Below are 21,757 nucleotides of genomic sequence, written 5' to 3'. Positions count from 1 at the left end.
ATTATTTTTAACAGGAAAGATTAAAACATAATAATTTATATGAAGAATAATATCCATCTTAATGTTAACAATTGTCAGTGATTTGTGGAAATTACATATTATTAATGAATTATAATTTTGTTCATGTGTCTGTAAAAATATACTCTCAATTAAAGAAAAAAAGTATAAATACTGGGAAATATAACTGACTTTGGAATTAAGTCACAAGTACAGGAAAATACACACACCAACCTCATTCCGGGTTCAATTTTCCCCTCCCCTTCCAGATCACTGCAAGAGAATACACAACTAGACCCATGGGAATGAGATTCTTATTCACTGAAATGAGGATTTTCCACTCAGAGGTCTAAAAGTACTTAGGAACCCATGCTAAGAACCAGTTCTTCCATTACTTGTATATGATCATTTACTTAAAAGAGGAAGCAATGGATTCATCTGGGCACTCACTTAGTCATGCGCTTCACCAGTAATTATTGCTCTTTACCCTCAGCCAAGTACTTGATCAATGCTAGAATCTAGAAATACAAAGATCACCACCACTACTCATGAAGCCAAAAACAGGGCAAGAACATAAACAAAAAAATCATATTATAGTCGCATATATGCAGAAATGAAAGTGTACACAGGTTTAGCTGTACAATGAAGGATGTGATGTTTCATTTAGCCCAGCACATAATGTGCCAGTGGATATCCTCGGCACAGAAGACACACCCATGACCTTGGACTAGATTAGAATGGATGGGAACAGAAACGACAGAATTGATAGAGAAAGAGAGACAGGTGTTGCTTAACTGTGTAGGGATAATCATGATACCACCATTGCAAGGTCAAGAGAGTATTAAATGAGATGTATCATTTAATGTAGCGCAGTGCCTAGCATATAGTAAATACTTATTAAATGTTAACTATTATTGCCCCCCTAAATCTTCAATCTGATATTAGAAGCACTGCCTAAGAACAAAAGTTTAATCATACGGGTTTTTGCATATACAGAAAGGTTAATTCAATCAGCACATAAGCCCCTAGGCTCTGCACAGGCAAAAGAAACAAAAGAAGTAAAAAACATACCCTCAGCCTGCAGAAGCCCTGCTTATGTACACACACCTCTGACTTCCTTCTATTAAAACATTTCCTCTCATTTCTTTTTGTTCTATCTCTTCGCTGCCAACCAACCAGTGCAGGCCCTTGACCTGAGAGCGCACATCTTCACTTAAATCTGGGCTGCCTCCGGTTTATTTCCTTGTCTGATCCAGGCTTTGGGGATAATCCACCAAACTTTTCCACTTCTTTATTTCAGTTATCCCCCAAAACCTTAATTTGTCATTTCGAATAGTCCTATTCCCTTTGGACTAAACTAAAGGTCTGCCTTTTCCCAGAGAGAAGTCGCAGAGAGTAGAAAAAGTTCTGAAAAAGCTTTTCTTTTTGTTCCTCTTCATATCAATGCATTAAGACTCTGAAAATCTCCTGTCTCCAAAGTCTTGTGAATAGATGACCAAGCACATTTTAAAAGGGAGAATAAAGACTGTAGCATGTAGGAACACTTTTCAATGAGTATGCAAAGCTCTTTTTAGGCTTAGCATCAATCTGGGGCGGATCAGCTTCCTTATCTCTTTTTCAGTAAGGGGAAAAAATAGGAGGGCGCTGGCTCTGAATTTCTATCACCTAAAATCTAGCTTTTTATGGAGCATGAAACTAAGACCCAAGGTCATGATTACATTTTGCAGGAAGACCTTGACGTCTGCAATGGGTTCAAGAAGTGACATCCTGTGTGACAAATAAACAAAAATAGAGACACAGAAGCCCCAGGTTATCCACTTCCAGGTTTTTTGTTTGTTTGTTTTTGTTTTTGTTTTTGTTTTCTTAATGTATTTGGAAGCTGATAATGTGACAAATACTTCTAACTCCACACATGCTCAGGGAACAGAAAGATGCCTGAACTGGAGGCATCCACATGTACACAGCTGTCCATCTAAATAGATGCTTTTAGCAAATGATTTGCTTATTATTCTTTTGGAGAGGAAAGCACAGGAAGTCATGACAAGACATAGAAACTCACTGTTCTCTACTTTGGCTACAATCCTGAGGGCGGTTCTTGAGTGTCAACTATCAAGAGTCAGAGGCACATTGACCATGGAGCTAATTAATCCACAGATTTCTTTACTTGTGGAGGTCCCTTCCAGGATGCTGGGAAGGACCCTGGCAATAGGTGATATATATTTTTGAAAATTTCCAAAAATAAGACTTTTTAACTCAATTAAGACTAATGCTCTCTATTCCCACTTCCACTTAGCCATACTTGTCCTCATGTCATGTGGCACTAGAATAACTGCAGGCACCCCAAGGATACATTTACTTTGGGATTAGTAGGATATAGTCACTTTCATGGCTTTTTAGGGTGTAGGAATGGCTTCTAGGAATACTCCTATTATAACTGGCTCATGACAGCGTAAGGCCAAAGACCACGTCATACTACTGAATGCTTTTTATTAAGCCCAACCCACACTTGGGAAGTTGAAAGAAAAGAAACAGGTTTTGAAGGATACAGAGCCATTTACAATAGATGAATAAAATCGTAATTACATCATGTTCTGAATTTCAGAATGTTTGTGGTATTCGTTCGCTTTTAAAAATGTATGTTGATTTCCTTTTCATCCTAAACAAATATTCACCTTAACTAATTTTGTGCTTGTAATTTTGAATTCTTTTTATTATGAAAGGCTCCCAAAATGTGGGTCCTGCAAAACCTGGACCTACGTATTTACTCTTGATAATGATGTACATCCAGAATTACAGTGTAGAATTTCAATGTAGAAACAGGAAAAAAAATTCAGACCATAATATTAAAATCCTGTCATTGTGTTCATGGGCTGTTTAAGTAGAATAAAGGATTAAATAATGGAATAAAGATGCATATTATGTTTGCTCAGGATACCTTAACACAGTATATAGCAATTAAAACAATGTATCCACACTGTATTACAACAAGAAATAAACTGTAACATCTCATAGAAGTGCAGAAAGTATGATATAAAGTTGTATTGAAAACTAGCTTCCCTTATTTTAAAATAATGCAAAAGCAAAGTCAACAAGGAAATTATACCTTAGCTAATCTTTTTAGGTTTATGCTGACAGATGAAGTACTAGCAGTAAAAGAGATAATCTTTTTAACATTATTCTTTCTTGGGTTCTCTGCAAAGTCTAAAACAATTCACAGGAATACACAATTTTCTCAGCAAAAGATTCTGACATATACTCTATTACCTATAGCAAAAAATATTCCATAGATTACTGCATATTTCCTATTACTGTTATAACAAATTACCACACCTTCGTGGCTCAAAATGACACAAAGTTATTATCTGATATTTCTGGAATGGGGAAGTCTAAATGAATTTCACTAGGCTGATATAAAGGTGACAGCAGAACCGCATTCCTTCTGAAGGCCCCAGGGGCAAATGATCTCTTGCATTTTCATTTCCAGAGGCTGACCACAGTCCCTGGCTCTTGGCCTCATTCTCCTATTCTCAAAGTCAATAATAGCAGGTTAGGTCCTTTTCAGATTGAATCACTGATTCTGAATCCTTTTCTGTCTGCTTTTCCACTTGTAAGGACCCTTGGGAATATACTGGGATCACCCAGATAATTCACAATAGTCTCCTGATTAGCAATCTTACTTCTGTGTTCAACTTCTCCCTTCTGCTACATAATCTAACATATCCACAGCTTCTAGGGACCGGGACATGAATGTTTCTGTGGACCAGTATTCCGTCTGCCACAACCATTAATGAATTGCCTTGTAATGCAGTGCTGTCCTTTGGTTATGCATCTGAAAATATGCTATCATCCTTTCTACACAAAGACTCTACATGTAATCAAAGATTCTCAAGGTCAATATCAATCTAAAATGCAGTCATAGCCAGCAAAAACCGCTTTGTCTGTTCAGAACAGCTCTTAAAGTCTTACAATCTACACCTGATCACGCCTCAGAGTTGCCTCTAAGGTGGGTCATGTTTAATACTCCATCATCCCTCTGTTTGGACATGGATCTAGGTTTGAAACTGATCATGGTTCCAGACTAAGACTATCAGAGTTTTTTTCCTGAGATTTTTTTGAATTTCCAGGGAAGACTCTTTTATCTTCTTTGGTCAGGGCATAGTAAAAACATGACCTCAGGTGATGTTAAAATCCGTGTCCCTCCTACATGGAGAAAACTCTTTACCTATAGTAGCAAAATTAAAACCAAACTCCTGACAAAAGCAGAAATCTGTGTGCTGGTGGGTGAGGGGGCAGAAAGAGAGAGAGATTGATGTGAGGCTGTCTAAGTCTCTTTTCCATCCTTACTTCTGTTCTTAGTTACGTGAGTACATAATTCATTTGTTTGTTTCTGGTTCAATTGGGATTGTGCCATTTGCACCCAAAAGACTCTTAATTAGAATCGATGCTGTGTAATTTTGTTATAACTTCAGCGCTGTAATTAATGACAAAGGAATTAAAAACATGATCAAGAAATCCAGATTTCTTTCAGGATGTAAAAACCAAACAACTCTTTGGATAGCTAAAATGGGTGCTTGCTCTTAAGTGTGATCTGGTAGCAATAATGCTACACCATTGTGTTCCTGACAATCTTTCATCTATAGTAAACATCAGCTACAGTTTCTTGAACACTCTCCATATATATTGCTTATATTGAACAAATAACAAATATTCTCATTAAACATATTTTCCCTAGTATAACCAGTACATAACATAAAAATAAAGCCTTTGGATTCAACCAGAAGCTAAAAGCAACATCAGAAGTAAAATAACAGCTACCCGAATTGTGTTATTAAGGTAAGATGCTCCTTGTCATTTTATATTGCCAGTGTAATTAACTGCACTGAATAAATAAATAAATATATGAATGGATGTGTGATGAACAGATACAAGCCCAGAAAGTAGGTCTTGGGTCATTCAATATTAACAACCAAAAGTTATTGCTGCTTTATGACCTGTTCATCCATCTGCTTCACTGTTTCCTTAGGTTATATGCTCTGTCCCAATGCTTGGGATTTTCTTTGATAATTTAGCTCTATTCTACACATTTCCAATATTCATAAGGACGTTAGCTAGCCAAAGTTACAACAATAATGTGGTTGAACATTGATTGGAAATAACTTTATAGAATCACTAAATCTTAGTTTGGAGCCATGTAGGAATTGCAAAACAGCAATTATATTTCTTTATTAAATTTTTTATATTTGTTAATAAAAGATTTTATTTTTACATAATGAGATGGGTCTCCTTAAAACAATTCCTAATGAAACTTGATTAGCATATAAATTAAATTTCCTTCTGTTCTTATTCACATACTCCTGTTATTTCTAGAATGCCAGGTTGTACTCTTATAACTATCTAATACTTAAAACATTTATTAATCAGAATGGACACCTCTCATGGGTACAGAGTAAAACCTAAAGCATTATAGAAGAAATGTTATTCTGGTCTGACAGAAAAACAGCAATGGGATTACTTTTTTCTCTGCTTGAACTTCTGCCTGTGTTTTCAATTACCCTAATAAGAAACTTCAGTGACAAATTATCATGATTTCGAAAAAAATGGTTTTGGGCTTGGTGTACCTTTATTTCAAACTTATATCTTATGAACACATTTCAGAAAAAAATAAGTCAAATCATAGGTTATATATACAACTATATATCACAAAGTATTTCTATATTTGACCACTAGTAGTATAATTTACTAATTTAATTACTAAACTATAAGTATATAGTTAAGGCACAGCTAGCCCAAAAAATGTTCCTTAAAAGTATGCTGTGATATCTCTCTAAAAGTGTTTATTTTGGTTTTATGCAGTGATTTCTAAATCACTGCCATCTTTGCTGATATTACACAGCCCATTTAGAATCTGGGAAAAGAAGCTATGATTCTCTTCGTAAAAATAGAAGAAGGTACATACAACCTACTTGCGCTATTTTAAGAGGTTCTTATTGCCTTGATACTCAACCATAAATCTCCAGAGTTGCATGAATTCCACGTTAAGAATCCCTTGATAAAGAATTCCAAGAAGCCCTCATTACAATACAAATTATTAAAAAAAAATTATTCAGGTCAAGGAAACGCCACAGATTAGTTCTCAGAAAACAATCTATGAAGTTGGAGAGCAGATCTAAAGGTTCTGAACAATTGAGGACCATGGAAGGCTATTTTTGTGAAAGAGATATACCCCCAGCATTCATACCCACATGCTTCATAATTACACTGTAAATCTATTTAAAAATACAGATTCTCACCTCCACCTCAGATACACAAAAACTAGGCGGAGCAAGTCCTTGAACAAACATACCATATTCTTTCATATTTCTGTACCTCCTAAGGAGATTTTCTGTTTTGGAAACTATTTTCCCACTTTCTCCAAGGGCATACCCTCCCCCGCCCCCACCCCCCACACACTTCTGCCTCATTGCCTTCTCACCTATTCAACAGAGCATCAGGAAAAGACCCCACACGATGGTAATTTTTCTGCAACTCTTAGCACTCCCTGAAGCCCTGTTTGCTTTGTGGGAAGTAGGGCAAAAGCAAAAATGTCCATCCTTTGCTGCAGGACTATGTCCATTAGACACTCTGCAGAGCAGCAATTCTTAATGTGACTGCATAGTAGAATCACCAGGGAGCACTTAAAATCCCTGATGCCCAGGCCACATTAGGAACAAATTAAATTAGGTAGGAGCTTGGTATTTTTAAAATTCTTCTTCAACAAGCTCTCAGTCTCCTCTGTGGATTCTTTAAGGACAAAGTCCACCTGACTTGCATCACTTCCAGGAAATCTTCATCATCTGAGTCTGAAATTTTGTATAAACCATTGTTTTTCTGTTTTCTGGCCATCTTCCCTCAGTTCTCATTCGGCCCCTTTTCAATATGCAGATCTGACCAAAGAGGACCTCTTCAGAGAAGATCCCTGGCCACCTTATCTGGAGCAACCCCCAAATTCCATACCAGACACTCTCTGTATTATCTTGACTTCTTTCTTCTAGCCCTAATTGAAATTATTTGGTTTCTTATTTAAGTTCTCCAACCAAACTCACTAGAAGCTCTATGAGAGCCCTGACATTGTCTTATTTATTATTCTTTCCTCAGTACCTAGGGACATAGTAGGATACCAATAAATATATGTTGGATGTATGACTGAATTAATGAATGGATGAGTGAGTGAATAGTGATCTTGTTTTCTCTATTAAATTTTGTGCCCTTGGAGTGCCTGGGTGGTTCAATTAGTTGAGCATCAGATGATTGGTTTTGACTCCAGTGAGCCCTGTGTCAGGCTCTGCACTCAGGGGAGTCTGTTTAAGAGTTTCTCCCTCTGACCCTCCCCCACTCACAGGTGCATGCTATCTCCCTCTCTCTCCAAAATAAGTAAATATTTTTAAAAACTAAATTCTATGCCCTTAAGTTCATCTGCTATGTCATCTAGTTCAACCCTTGTAATCCCTTACCATTGTGCATTGTGTATTAGTTTTGAAGTTAACAAATAATCTCATATGTACTATCTTAATTATTCCTCACAACATTTTAGAGGAAATGGAGCAGTTATAATACTGTTTTTACAGATAACATAAGTGAGGGTCCATAAAGACAGAAAAAGTGCTCCAGGGGCACACAAACAACAGATAGCCTGAGCACATCTGCCCTGTAAGGGTGTCATCTGACCATCTCTTTAATTGTTGTCCCCATAGGGGCACATGTCCTTACAAGGGAAGTGGCTGACTGCATAAGATACAGAGAGAAAGCATAATATTGGCAGTGAATGTGAGCCTCTCCACCCAAACAAATCAATGTCTGTCCATAGTAATATTTGGGAACAGAGTTAACCAATGTCAGCCTGTAGAAATCCTGCCCCACTCTTGTGCAGCCACAGGACCTCAAGCTCCTAACACAACCTAAAACAACAGATCTCATTTTCCAACAATACCTCTGGATTTTTCTCTTTATGTAGTAGAATCATCCAGAAGAATGCATCTAGAATCCAACATTAGTTATGCCACTTGGGTTTTGCTACTGACTCTTTCATAATTATAATAAACTATACTCAAGAGCATCAAGTTGCATGAGTCTGTCTCACCATTGTGACTATAATTGAATAGTAGCATTAATCATACCCAGACTTTTAGCAAATTAATTAAATGAAGAAGTATAAGAGACTTTCCAGTCACCTTATACTTTGTATCTGCTTGCACTTTTTTTTTCTTTAATATTTCTGTTAAGCTCCTTCAGGTAACTATTGTGCAATACAAGGCCTTAGGAAGAAATCCAGAGAAAGAAATTCTAGCAAAGACTTTAATGTCCTTGTAAAGGACTTTACATATGACCTCAAATATTTGCTGTTTCATCCTTGAGACCATTCAAACCTTAAATGGCTCACAACTGTACCATGCCAGGCCATTTGGTACTATTTACAAGCATCCACATGGCATGGATATTTTGAGCAGCAAAGAGGCCAGAATTATTTAGAAACTTAAATAAGAAGCCAAAGAATCCTGCTTTTCCTCCTTTATCCAAATAAAAGGCATCACATGAGAAATAAATATTTATGGATAACCAAATCTTATCCATCTTAACTGTTACATTCCAAATGAAAGGATGCAATAACTGTAGAATAAATTATTCCATACCCAAAATAATCACTTAGTAAAAAGCAGAGTCTAGAAGAACAGCTTAGCTAATTACCTGATTTTCCTGAAGAATAGTCAGCTCTGTCTAGTTAGCTATGCAAAACCAGAAAGAGAGTCTGGTGAAGCTGAGTCAGAAATCAAAGGCATGGATCCCATGAGAGTAAACAGAAAATTTAAGGTCTAAATGAATCAGAACACAGTCAAGTTCACTTACTATAGAGAGAAGCAAAGGACAGGGAAAGTAGCCTAAAGAAGTTAAGTTCACAGTCACCATTAGGGTGCCAATTTAGCTATGACTTGCTGTCCCTAACACTTAGCCTGTGGCAGAACCCAGACTAAGTATAGAGTCACTCATTTCCATCAAAAATCCACTATCTTGCTTCATGATATGATGTCCCTTTGCCATTTAAAACATAAGGGTATGTGATGAATGGATAAAGATGATGTGGTCTGTGTGTGTGTGTGTGTGTGTGTGTGTATAATGAAATCTTACCATTTGCAGTGACATGGATGGAGCCAGAGTATACTATGCTAAGCAAAATCAGCCAGTCAGAGAAAGACAAAAACAAAATAAAGGAGTATGGTGGGGGGTAGAAAGGAACAGAGAGGCAAACCAAGAAACAGGATATTAACTCTGGAGAACACATTGATGGTTACCAGAGGGGAGATGGGTAGGGGATTTGGGAAATAGGTGATGGGAATTACAAATTGCACTTGTCATGATGAGCACTGGGTGATGTATGGAAGTGCTAAATCACTACACTGAACACTTGAAACTAATACTACATTGTATGTTAACTAACTGGAATTTAAATGAAAACCTAACAAAAAATAAAGTAAAACACATGGGTATGTGTACACATAGCCAACACAGATAAAGTGACCCTTGAGATACTAAACTGCTAAACTCTTGTCATTTGACTACTTTGCTAATATGAATGAATCTTAATAATATTAACAGCCACTTTATATTTGTCTTTTTGTATTCTATCAATAAATAAGTAAACATGATCTGAGGTGCCAGAAGGAGAGAGAAAGGCACATGAAAGATGCTAACATATTCAACCTATTCATGGAAATATTTGAATCTTGGTAACTTTAGTTACATTAAGTTTGGTATTTCAGCAATGACACAGTGGAGTGGGCCCTGAGCCAGGTTAAATGATATGACATCATTTTAGCATATTTATAATCCGTGCTTACTATAAGTGTCCTTCTTATGAACAATGAACTTCAAAAACAACTATGAGAACAAGAGCTCTATGAATAAGTTGCTTTTTCTGTCTCAAACCCATCACAACATGGGGAGAAGTGATGAAGGGTGGGAAAGATGACATTTGCCCCCAGACCTGTCTCCCACTATTTTCTTATTCTTCATTTATCATCAAAAGTGAATTTGTTTCTTGTTCCCTGCAAAAGTTATCCTCTGGTTAACTCAATGTTTCTCTTCATGTGATTCCCTCTACCTAGAATACACTTTTTTTGAAATCATTATCTGTCCAATGCTACTCATCCCTGTGGGCTCAGCTCCAGCTCCACTCACTTCATGAAGCCATACTTATATCCGAGATTGTTTAGAAAACAGTATCTTCCTCTTCTCACTCTCAAGATACTGAGTCTTCTTTCCCACCACATTTGTCACATTTACCATAAATCCTTGGTGCAGGGTGCAGCAAACTTTTTCTACAAAGGGCTAAATAGTGAGTATTTTAGGCTCTGTGTGCCATACACTCTGTGGCAGCTATTTAACTCTGCCATTATAGCAAGAAAGCAGCCATATGCATGTAAATGAGCTTGGCTGTGTTCTAATAAAACTTCATCTGCAGAAACAGAACGCAGCCTGTTTCCTGACCCCTGGCTTAGCACAGAGATACATGGTAGGGTGGTTAGTAAATACCAGGTTAATGAAATTTTATAAACACCACTAAGGAACATATTTAATTAGCTATATGCTATCATATGGTTATATACTGAATACATCCATTACGAGTCTAGCACAATGGCCAGCCCTATCAATTTTTAATGAAATATGTCCAAGAGGGGAACCATAGGGCTCTGACCAGCTATATGACCTTAAAGTTTAGACAAAATGATGCCATTCTGCCTCATTGGTTTTCTATTAAAGAGAAAGTCTGCAGGGTATACAGTTCCATGAAGATTATGGCCGATAGCCAGACCAGATTGTTTCCCATTAAAAGTATCTGGTTTGTGTTTTTATATTGAATAAAATCAAGTAAATAACTGCTAGAGCACCACACTACCTCCTTCACTATGTGTTTAGTGTTTTACTAGAAATAAATATATAATTGCAGTAACAAAATTGTCATAGTTGTCACACATTTCATTTTAAGCTCACTTAAAGAAATTGGGATTGAATTCATGTCCAATTTTCTATTTTCATTTCAAATAGATTTTGACAATATTTGTTGCAGCTTTTACTAGGAAGTTTTCTTAGCCAAAGAATTTCACTGGTTTTCAATTTACCACACAAAAATTATGCAAAATGTAATAGAAATTGTCTATTTATTTGGATCTATTCCTATCTTTGACACAAAATGTTCTGTTGCCAAAGATAAAGCATTTGGGGGGAATCCCTGTGTGGCTCAGCGGTTAAAGCATCTGCCTTCAGCTCAGGGCATGATCCTGGAGTCCCAGGATTGAGTCCAATTTTGGGCTCCCTGCATAGAGCCTGCTTCTCCCTCTGCCCCTGTCTCTGCCTCTCTCTCTCTCTCTCTGTGTGTCTCTCATGAATAAATAAATAAAATCTTAAAAAAAAAAACAAAGATAAAAACATTTAAGCAAGATTGTTGACTGCAACACATGCAAAAAATATTCACTCTGTCTTGGAAGTGATACAGTTTTCTGGACTACAGGTTAGAAAAACCTCACGTGATTTTAAAAATGCTAAGTGTTATTTTCCCCTGAAATGTCTTCTACTATCTTTTCAAAAGACATACAAAATTATTCATTTCAGCTCCTGAATTTCTTCTTCTCCTCTAGATTTTACTGAATATAAAAATGGCAAGAAAGGCAAGATAAAATAAAGAAGGAGGAATAAGAAACAAGGACAATGATTTACCCACTGGACAAAGGAGTCCCTGAATCGTCACCTTGTATGAGATTACCATTTCTATTGAATTTGGCTGTTTTCAATTTTTTTTTAAGCAATTCTCTTCAATACATGCAAATTATGCCTTTAGTTTAGCAAATGCTGCTTCCTCATATGAATGAAAGATTTAACACTAAATTTAACCAGGACTTTCCAGTAAGCCACAGTTCTGGGCACCTGCACCTTTGGCCTCCTTGAGGATAGAAAGTCCCAACACAGAGAATCCAGCACCTCAGGAGGACATAGAGAAAGGATGCTGGAGGCACCATATTTCATTCTATCTGGATCCCAAACCTTTTGTTTCCACACTATCTTTTGGAAAGTCATAATAAATAACATTTATATTCCTGGGGTTTTGTGAAATGTAGGATGCATATACAATTTAAGACGTTCTAGTAAGTTTTTCTGAGTACAAAGAAAGCACATAATAAACAGGCTTTTCTCCTCCCAGGGACCATACCACTATAGTGGGCCATTCCATGACGGTAGAACAAATAAAATCCATGGCAGAGAGCACTATAAGTTCAAAGTGTGCTCAGAGATCCATGGCAGACCGCCTGTGGAAGATCACAAACTGATTTTTCATCATTTAATATGATGAAATGCAGAATTTTGTTTCTGGCATGATTTACCAATTCACCAGTAATTTCCCCATTTGGTGTATCACTAAAAGCATCATCATTCCATCTAGATAAGGAGGAATAAGAAGTTAATTTTACAGGATCATTTTTTCATCTTCTTTGGCTGTGATCCTTTACAACTATGTTTGAAATGCCATAGTTTAGGGCATGACGTTTCCAGAGTCCTTGAGCACTGATGGATGTAGTAGATCTAAGATATACTTAGAATAGAGTAAATCTAAATCCTACTTGCTGTGTCAAAATACTGCAGGGAAGAACACACTGGGCTCCCTTGTCACTTGAAAGCTTCATGCATTTCCCACAGCAGCTAGCTTAAAATAAGATATTTAATTAGCCCACTGAGAATTTTAAAAATATAATCAAAATCACAATAGGTGATATGGTGCTTAATTTAAATGTTTAGAGATCTGCTCTTAACAAATTTTGGTGTCTACATTACTATATTGTTTGCTATGGGCACTATGTAGTACAGCATTATCTCTAGAACTTATTCGTCTTGTATAGCTATAACTTTGTACACATTGAACAAGTCCCCATTACCTTTTCCCATCCTCTGGCAACCACCAGTCTATTTCCTGTTTCTATAAATTTGACTATTTTAAACACCTCTCATGTTAAGTGTCCCTAACACACACACACACACACACACACACACACACACACAAGGAAAGAGACACAAGGACATATCTGGAAGCATGGATATGCTCATAACCTTGATTGTGGTGATGGCATCATGGGTGTACACATATGTCCAAACTCACCAAATTGTATACATTAAATATGTGCAGTTTTTTGGTTTATCAGTTATACTTCAATAAAGCTGTAAAAATAATTCGTAAAAATATAGAAAGATCCTTGGGGCACCTGGGTGACTTAGTTAAGTGTGATTCTTGGTTTTGGCTCAAGTTATGATTCCACGTTCCTGAGATGGAGCCCCAGATTGTGCTCTGTGTTCAATGGGGAGCCTGCTTCTCTTTCTCTGCCTCTCCCCCTGCTCATGTGCTTGCTCTCTCATTCTCTTTCCCTAAAAGAAAATAAATAAATCTTCAAAAAAAAAAAAAAAAAAAAAAAAGGAGTGAAGATCTTCTCCTCCCAAAGTTTTTAAAATACACTGGAGAACTTCCATTTTTTAAATGCTTTTTCTCTGTTTCAAATAAAAACATTTCCATGGTACATAAATAAGAAAAATAATGATTCAATTGTCAAAAATAAGAGTAAAAATCACATAGGTTAAAGAAAATACATGCATCATGGGAATCTTTTCTGATAAATAAAACAAGAAAATCTAAAGATGTGCAATGCCAGTAAAAGAGATAAATTGTGGTTTAACTTGAAAAATCTCCAGATGGTGGGAATTTGGCATGCTATTATTCTTTGAAAGTATGTTCCTAGCTGAGGGAATTGAACCAACTTGCTTAATTCATTAATTAAAATGTACTAATTGATAAAAATGAGGACATAGTTTCTATTTTCTAAAAGCTGCAATATTAAATAATTAGCCTCAATTTATCATTCTTCCTCCACTTCCCACCTTCCCTTGTGGGAGTGCATGCTTATGTGTGCTTAAGGACTAAAACATACGCAATATCTCTTAGAACAAGTCTGATAAAAGAAAACCAAAGGGCACAGAGGACAGGTAACAAAAGCATGTGAGATTGCAGACCAAACAAAAAATGACTTAGACACAAGGACAAATGATGATCAAAGAAGGCAAATACAGCGAACACAAGCCTCTGAATAATAATGCCTACAGATAAATCATTTGTTTGATGATTACAGAAGTCAATGAAAGGAGTTTGACAAATGGTAAGCTCATAACGCTAAAAGCAAAATGTATCAAGAAAAGCTGAGCACTGAAATTGTCACTATTGGTGGGTGAAAGGAACTCCTGTTATGTTCCTGGTAGGAGGGTATACCGGTACACTTTTTCTAGAGAATATGATTATTTTTGCACAAATTTTATTGAAAAGCTTTAACATATTTTATACATTCCACATCTAAGAAAGATTTGTATAAATTTTCTGCTGCAAGAATGTAAATGATAGCATTTAGAACTCGAATAAATTAAGAGATGATTTAGATGTCTAATAGAGGATGACTGATTAAATTTGCTACAATTATACTATGGAATACTATGCAGCAATATCAATGATTTAAAAATGTTTTTAACAAGGAAATCTAGTTATTACATTTTGCTTAACAAATTGGCATGTTAAAAGAATGAGTAAATGATCTAAAACAACAGCTCTGGAGTTGGATGACCTGAAAAAAATCTGTATAAAAGCTTTTACCTCTGGCATTTACTATGCAAGATGACTATTCAAATTTCCAATTTCTTTTTCTGGAAAAAGAAGAATGAGTATACTTGCTATCTCATTGTGTTTGGGGGATATTAAAAAAAAAGGGATAATACATTCAATGTTCTTAGCATTTTACCTGTTGAACAACTGCACATAAATGCTGTTGCTAGGGGATCCCTGGGTGGCTCAGTGGTTTGGCGCCTGCCTTTGGTCCAGGGTGTGATCCTGGAATCCCAGGATTGAGTCCTACATTGGGCTCCTGGCATGGAGCCTGCTTCTCCCTCTGCCTGTGTCTTTGCCTCTCTCTCTCTCTCTCTCTCTCTATCTCTATCATGAATAAATAAATAAAATCTTAAAAAAAATGCTGTTGCTAGACTAGCATAAATACATCACTTGTAAAATATATACATGTTTATTGATACTACTAAGATACGCATATAGTTATAAACCTCAACTGTTTTTTTCCTTCTCTCTTTGGGTTTAAGTATGGTTTTGTGTGTGTATGTGTGTTTGCTTTTTGGTTTGCTTTAACTGCATTCCCTAAATTTTTTACGTGGAGAAGAGTCTGAATCAGGGGTTCTGCTACAATAACAACTCTAATATCTCAGCTTCTTAAAAAACAAAATTTTATTTTTCACTAGTGTTACAGGTCCTTGGTGGGTCAGCAGAGGTTTCTCCAATCATCCTCATTCAGACACCCAGGCTAATGGATCAGCCACCATCTCATGTACTGCAAACCCCTATTTGGGGACAAGAAAGATGGCAAATCTCTCACTGCCTCTTAAGCTTCTGCTTCAAAGTGATGTACACCAATTTTGCTTCACATTTTTTTCCAAAGCCAGACACATACTCAGAAGGAGAAGCTCAATAAAAATAAAAATATATTCTTAAGCCAAAAAGAATTTAAAGCTAATGTGTAGCCTATCATAAGCCATTTCAAGTTTTGAGCAGAATGTTGATATGAGACTAGACAAAGTTGTCCCCTAGCCAATACCTGGAGGGCAGAAATTAGGATGAATAACTGTGTGTCCATATCGACTGATGAGTGTCACCTAATTAAGTAAAAGGATATTTATAGGCAATAAGGAATAGAAATCAAGGAGCCACAGGATTAATAAAGAGTTTAAGAGATTACCTAAATTATTCCCCTCTTTCAAGACATAATGATCACATTTAGTCATCACCAGCAGAAGCAAGTAATCTAATTTAATTTCCAGTGTACAAATGCCTTCATCTGGCCCCTGAGGTGGGCTGCACTGAGGAACTTCAATACATTCTACCAGGAGAATTTTTTTTCTTGGCCCCAGCTAGCGAACAGCTGAGGATCTACGACTTGAGAACCGATGGGCCTTGTAATTGCTTTCCTCACTCATGTAAGCACAGCTGCAGCTGTCATTCATAAATGGCAAAGCTAATCCTTTATAAGTTTTCATATTGGCCATTTGCTTTAAAACACCCAATGCCAATGAGTTTGCAGAGGTAGCTCAGTGAGAAAGGAAGGGTCTCTGGCCACTGGTCCGAGCACTGGAATATCTCTCATAAATCCTTGGTCTTCATTCTCAAAATTCTCACATTTTGTTATGGTTCCCTGGGATATCACTCCACTCATCAATACCTCCATTTCCCTGTGAGGAAACTGGAGAAGCTTATTATTTCTCTCTAAAGTATTTTAAAAAGCTTAAATGAATCATAAAATTATAAAAAGTCTTGTAACTCTATACATATATTCAACATCTTTTTAACAAAATAAACTTTAAATATGTGTTATTGTTTAAAAATGGTGACTAAAACATTAGAGCATCCCTGGAAAGATAAGAGACAAATATGTGTTTGTCAGAGTCAACAAAGACTAATATCCACAATAATTAAAATCCACCATAATTTTCTTACACTAACACCATATTTAAAAACTTAGGGACAAATGAAAAACAACTGGTAATATATAGTGATTTTCTATGTTTGAGAGATACCTTATATGCTTTTCTTATTTTTCCATCATATAATTTGTTATTTTTAAACAATGAATGAATGAATGAATAACAGTAGTCTGAAGGACACTAATTTTTAACCTTTGTTCCTTTAAAAGCATGACAGGCTTACTCAAGCCCTCTGCCGATATTTTATTAACGCAGGTAGAACAGTAGTTCTTGTTTGGGGTTGTTGGTGAAAAGGGCTCAAGTCAGAAATAAAATTTATGAAATTAAAATTTCCTTCTACCCAATTCCTACCCTTCTACTTATAATCAGTAGGGATACATAACAGAGTATGGGGAAATACCCATGGTACAAATAATCTTGGGGACTTTGTTTTCTACATAAAGAAAACTCTAAGTAGTCAAAAAGACAAATGACAACAAATGCTGTTATTTGGATGTAAGGAAACTGGAACCCTTATTATGAACTGCTGGTGGGAATGTAAGATGGTATCCCCACTTTAAAGGCAGTTCAAGGATGCCTGGGTGGCTCAGCGGTTGAGTGCCTGCCTTCGGCCCAGGGCGTGATCCTGGAGTCCTGGGATCAAGTCCCATATTGGGCTCCTGCATGGAGCCTGCTTCTCCCTCTGCCTATGTCTCTGCCTCTCTCTCTGAGTCTCTCATGAATGAATGAATAAAATCTTAAAAAAAAAAAAAAAAGGCAGTTCAGCTCTACTTCAAAAAGTTAAACAGACTTACATACGACTCAGCAATTCCACATATAACCCCAAGGGAAATTAAAACACATACCCACACAAAAGTTTATACATGAATGTTCATAGAACATTATTCATGATGGTCAAAAAGTAGAATGTCCAAATGTCCACTAACAGATGAATGGATAAATATATGTGGTATATCTATACAGATGAGTATTAGCTAGCTGTCATAAGGAATGAAGTACATGGATAAATCTTGACAACATATGCTAAGTGAAAAAAAAGCCAGAAACAAAAAGGTCACATATTTTATTATTCCATTTATATAAAATATCCAGATTAGGCAATCCACAGGGACAAGAAGTAGATCAGTGGTTTCTAGGGGTTGACAGGAGAGGGAAATGGGGAGTAACTGGTAAGGCGCACAGGATTTCTTTTAGTGGTGATGAAAATGTTCTGTGATGAGATAGTGGTGATGGTTGCATAATTCTATAAATATATTAAAAACCACTAAGTTGTATACTTTAAAAGAGTGAATTTTATGGTATCTGAATCATATCTCAATAAAAGATACATTTTTCAAAGAGAAAACTGCAACATAAATTTCTGATCTAACATTCAGGTAAAAGGAAGTCTTTCTCTTTTTCCTCTTTCATGAGCAAAATATGTAATAATTTCAATTACCAGTTCCTCCAAAGGCATATTTCATATTAACTTTGCCATTTCCATGTGGGAGGTAAAAATGCATTTCTTATTTTGATAAATCAAAAATAATGGAACCAGCTTTCCTCTAGATGAATTCTTCCTTCTCTTCCAATTTGTACTGATCTGGAAGCAAGAGCACACCCGAGGCTACATGCCTTCTAAAACAACATAGGCTTATTCAAAGCTATCTGTTTGCGCAATGCTTTTTCAAAAGCCAACAATCTCCCCAATGCAATGTTAATGAATTTCAGAAATGTCAGCAATTAAATGGTCTCATTCAGGGCAGCCCAGGTGGCTCAACGGTTTAGCGCCACCTTCAGTCCAGGGCCTGATCCTGGAGACCTGGGACCAAGTCCCATGTCAGGCTCCCTGCATGGAGCCTGCTTCTCCCTCTGCCTGTGTCTCTGCCTCTGTGTGTGTGTGTGTGTGTGTGTGTGTGTGTGTGTCATGAATAAATTTTTTAAAAAAAGGTCTCATTCAGAAAGTTTTTTTTAAAAGATTTTATTATTTATTCATGAGAGACACAGAGAGAGGCAGAGACACAGGCAGAGGGAGAAGCAGGCTCCCTGTGGGGAGCCTGATGTGGGACTTGATCCCAGGACTCTAGGATCACGACCTGAGCCAAAGGCAGATAATCAACCACTGAGCCACTCAGGTGCCCCTCATTCAGAAAGTTTTAAGCAAGTATCTAATTTTTTTCTTTACAAAGTATACTCTTAATCTCATTTATCTATTTCACTCATCCCTCCACCACCTGCCCTTTGGCAACCACCAGTTTGTCCTCAGTAAGAGTCTGTTTTATTCTTTGTCTCTCTTTTTTTGTCATTTGTTTTTGTTTCTTAAATTCCACAGATAAGTAAAATCACATGGTATTTGTCTTTCTCTGTCTGATTTATTTAGCACTATACCCTCTAGATGCATCCATGTTGTTGCAAATGGCAAGATCTCATTCTTTTTTATGGCTGAGTAATATTCCATTGTGTACATATGCCACATCTTCTTTATTCATTCATCTACTGATGAATGCTAAGGTTGCTTTCGTATCTTGGCTATTACAAATAATGCTGCAATAAAGATAGGCATGCTTACATCTTTTCAAATTAATGTTTTCATATTCTTTGAGTAAATACCTACTAGTGGAATTACTGGATCATATGATAATTCCATTTTTAATTTTTTAATTGCATTTCTGTTTTCTACAGTGGTGATACCAATCTGCATTCTCATCAATAGTACACAAAGTTTCCTTGCCTACATTTGTTATTTCTTGTCTTTTTTTATTCTGTTATGCTAGGTGTAAAACACTGTGGTTTTGATTTGTATTTCCCTGATGATGAGTGATGTCGAGCATCTTTTCATATGTCTGTTGGCCATTTGTTTATCTTCTTTGAAAAAAATGTCTATTCAGATACTCTACCCATTTTTTAACCTAACTATTTGCTTGTGGGGTTGTTTTTTTGGCATTGAGACATATAAGTTCTTTATATATTTTGAATACTAACCCCCTCTAGATATATCATTTGCAAATATCTTCTCCCATTCAGTAGGTTACCTTTTTGTTTCATTTGTTTTCTTCAAATGTTTCATTGTTCAGTTTTTTAAATGTAGCATTGAAATGACCTGAACTAAACTGAAACTGAACTGACCTCAAAGATAAACTGATGGTGTAAGAGAGATAGTGTGTGTGTGCATGCATGTGACAGAGAGGAAGAAAGAGATTATATTTCTCCGTGTACTTTCAGTAATGGAAACTGGATATACTATTAATTCTGAAAAGACTAATCTTTCCTTATTGAGGGATCTCAACTATCTGTTAAATAAGATATATGTAAGCTGAATGTATTTGATTCATAGGATCAGGAGGTGGTGACAAATCCTGAGAACCTTCACTTACCCCTTCCAGAGCAAGGCAGATCAGAGCTTCCTTGGCACTTCCTGATACTCTCCTCTGCTGACAGTGGGCAGGAACGTGGGTGCTCACACTTTTTCCCATACCAGCCTACTTTGCAGTCACATCTTCCACAGTTACACTGTCCATGACCTTCACAATGAGAGTGTAAAAAATATGAAAAAATAGACAATGAAGTCAGAATTAGTTTTCATTTCAACAGTGAATATCACAAATGAGCCAGGATCTTAATTAACACCATATTAAATACTAAAGCAAAGGCACATTTTTCTCAAGTTCTTAAATATTTGATTTACATTGATTGATCATGAGGGGTAAAGAAAATCAACTACTCTCAATAAGATAAACGGGTTCATAGGGCTATAAACGAATCCATCAAAATCCAGGTGTATGTGATTGTATTGGTCTGCCAGGGCCTAAGTGGAGTATTTGATGGATTTAGTAATTAATTCATGTGGAGAAGAGACAGGAAATTGAAAACAATTTGCTGCTGAAACATGTGTTATCTTGTGGAGAACCCCATAATTTTTATTACCTTTTTTTTTCTACACACTACATGCTCAGCCTAGAGACTCTTAGCCTAAAACCAATAACCTCTCTGGAGTTCACATTCCCTATGGATAATGTAGTATACACAAAAGAGGTCAGGAAAGATATTAAATTTCTTTACACATGGTCAGAGAGCCTGTAATGAATTGCGATGAGTAGTGGTATGGTACAGTAAAAAATGGCCTATGTATTCAATCAAATAAGTGAGTCCAAATCCTGATCCTGCTATCTACAGAATAGAGCTGGTCAAATGTCAACCTCTCTGAGGTTTAGTTTCTTCATTTTTAAATAAGATAATACATAATCTATCCACATGTATCAGGAAGTACATAATATATCTTAAACTGCTATATAAAAGCGAGCTATTGTTATTTTTGAGTCCACATGTGTAAACAAGTAGGAAAAGAAAGAAAAGCGAGAAAGAAAAAGCATGAGCTTTTATTAATTCCTAATCAATATTCAGATACTCATTATCACAGATGCAGAACACTGTGGATTTCTAAAATTGCTGAAAAATGCATGATTTTTAAAAATTATAAGTAGGCTCCATGCCAAACATGACACCCAATGCAGGCCCAAACTGACAACCCTGAGGGTCAAGACATGAGCTGAGATCAAAAGTTGGATACTCAACTGACTGAGCCTCCCAGGCATCCCAAAAATGCACGAAAATTTGTAAAGGAAGTAGAATTATATTTTCTTTTTTTTTAGAATTATATTTTCTTTAAGTAAAATGAATATGATGCTAATGGATGAAAATCTATACTATCTTGTCTTTGGCACCTGATATTAATAGAAATCATACAATATGGAAACTGTTCTTCAGTGAGGACTAGCCTGTTTTATCAAGAGTCCATAAGGTTTGTGGGAAGATATTTATCTTTTGAGTTGGAAGAATTGGACAATCTACATATAGGAAACTTTTCACCATCTATTAACCTGGTTCTTCTTGGAATAGATCATAAAATCATAGGTCAAAGTGGAATGAGATATTAGGGATCAGTGAGTCCAAATTTTTCATTTAATGCTATACTCAATTCAACATACATTTATTGATCACTTATTATGTAACAGGGTCTAAACAATAAATCCCTATCACCATTAATACTCTGCCTTTGGGCTCACCATTTTAAAGGAAAAGAAAATTGTGACGGTTAATAAATACATATGATACGTCAATGTGATCATTTAAATCTTTAAATATAAGAGTTTCCCTTCTAATAGTTTAATTTATTGGCAATTATGTTTCA

The 21,757-nt window shown here is 36.2% G+C and overlaps 1 protein-coding gene across 1 annotated transcript in view; it reads right to left on the bottom strand.

Moving 5' to 3' along the window:
- ITGBL1 (integrin subunit beta like 1) overlaps positions 1 to 21,757 on the bottom strand; it is a 212,928-nt gene that overhangs the window by 80,796 nt on the left and 110,375 nt on the right. Inside the window, exon 7 of the mRNA XM_038569987.1 lies at positions 19,944 to 20,090. Within this exon, the coding sequence (XP_038425915.1) occupies positions 19,944 to 20,090 (147 nt within the window). The remainder of the gene's footprint in view (positions 1 to 19,943; positions 20,091 to 21,757) is intronic.

This window comes from Canis lupus, chromosome 22 (genome assembly GCF_011100685.1).
Source record: "Canis lupus familiaris isolate Mischka breed German Shepherd chromosome 22, alternate assembly UU_Cfam_GSD_1.0, whole genome shotgun sequence".
Classification (NCBI taxonomy): Eukaryota; Metazoa; Chordata; class Mammalia; order Carnivora; family Canidae; genus Canis; species Canis lupus.
This window is presented reverse-complemented; position numbering and strand designations above follow the sequence as displayed.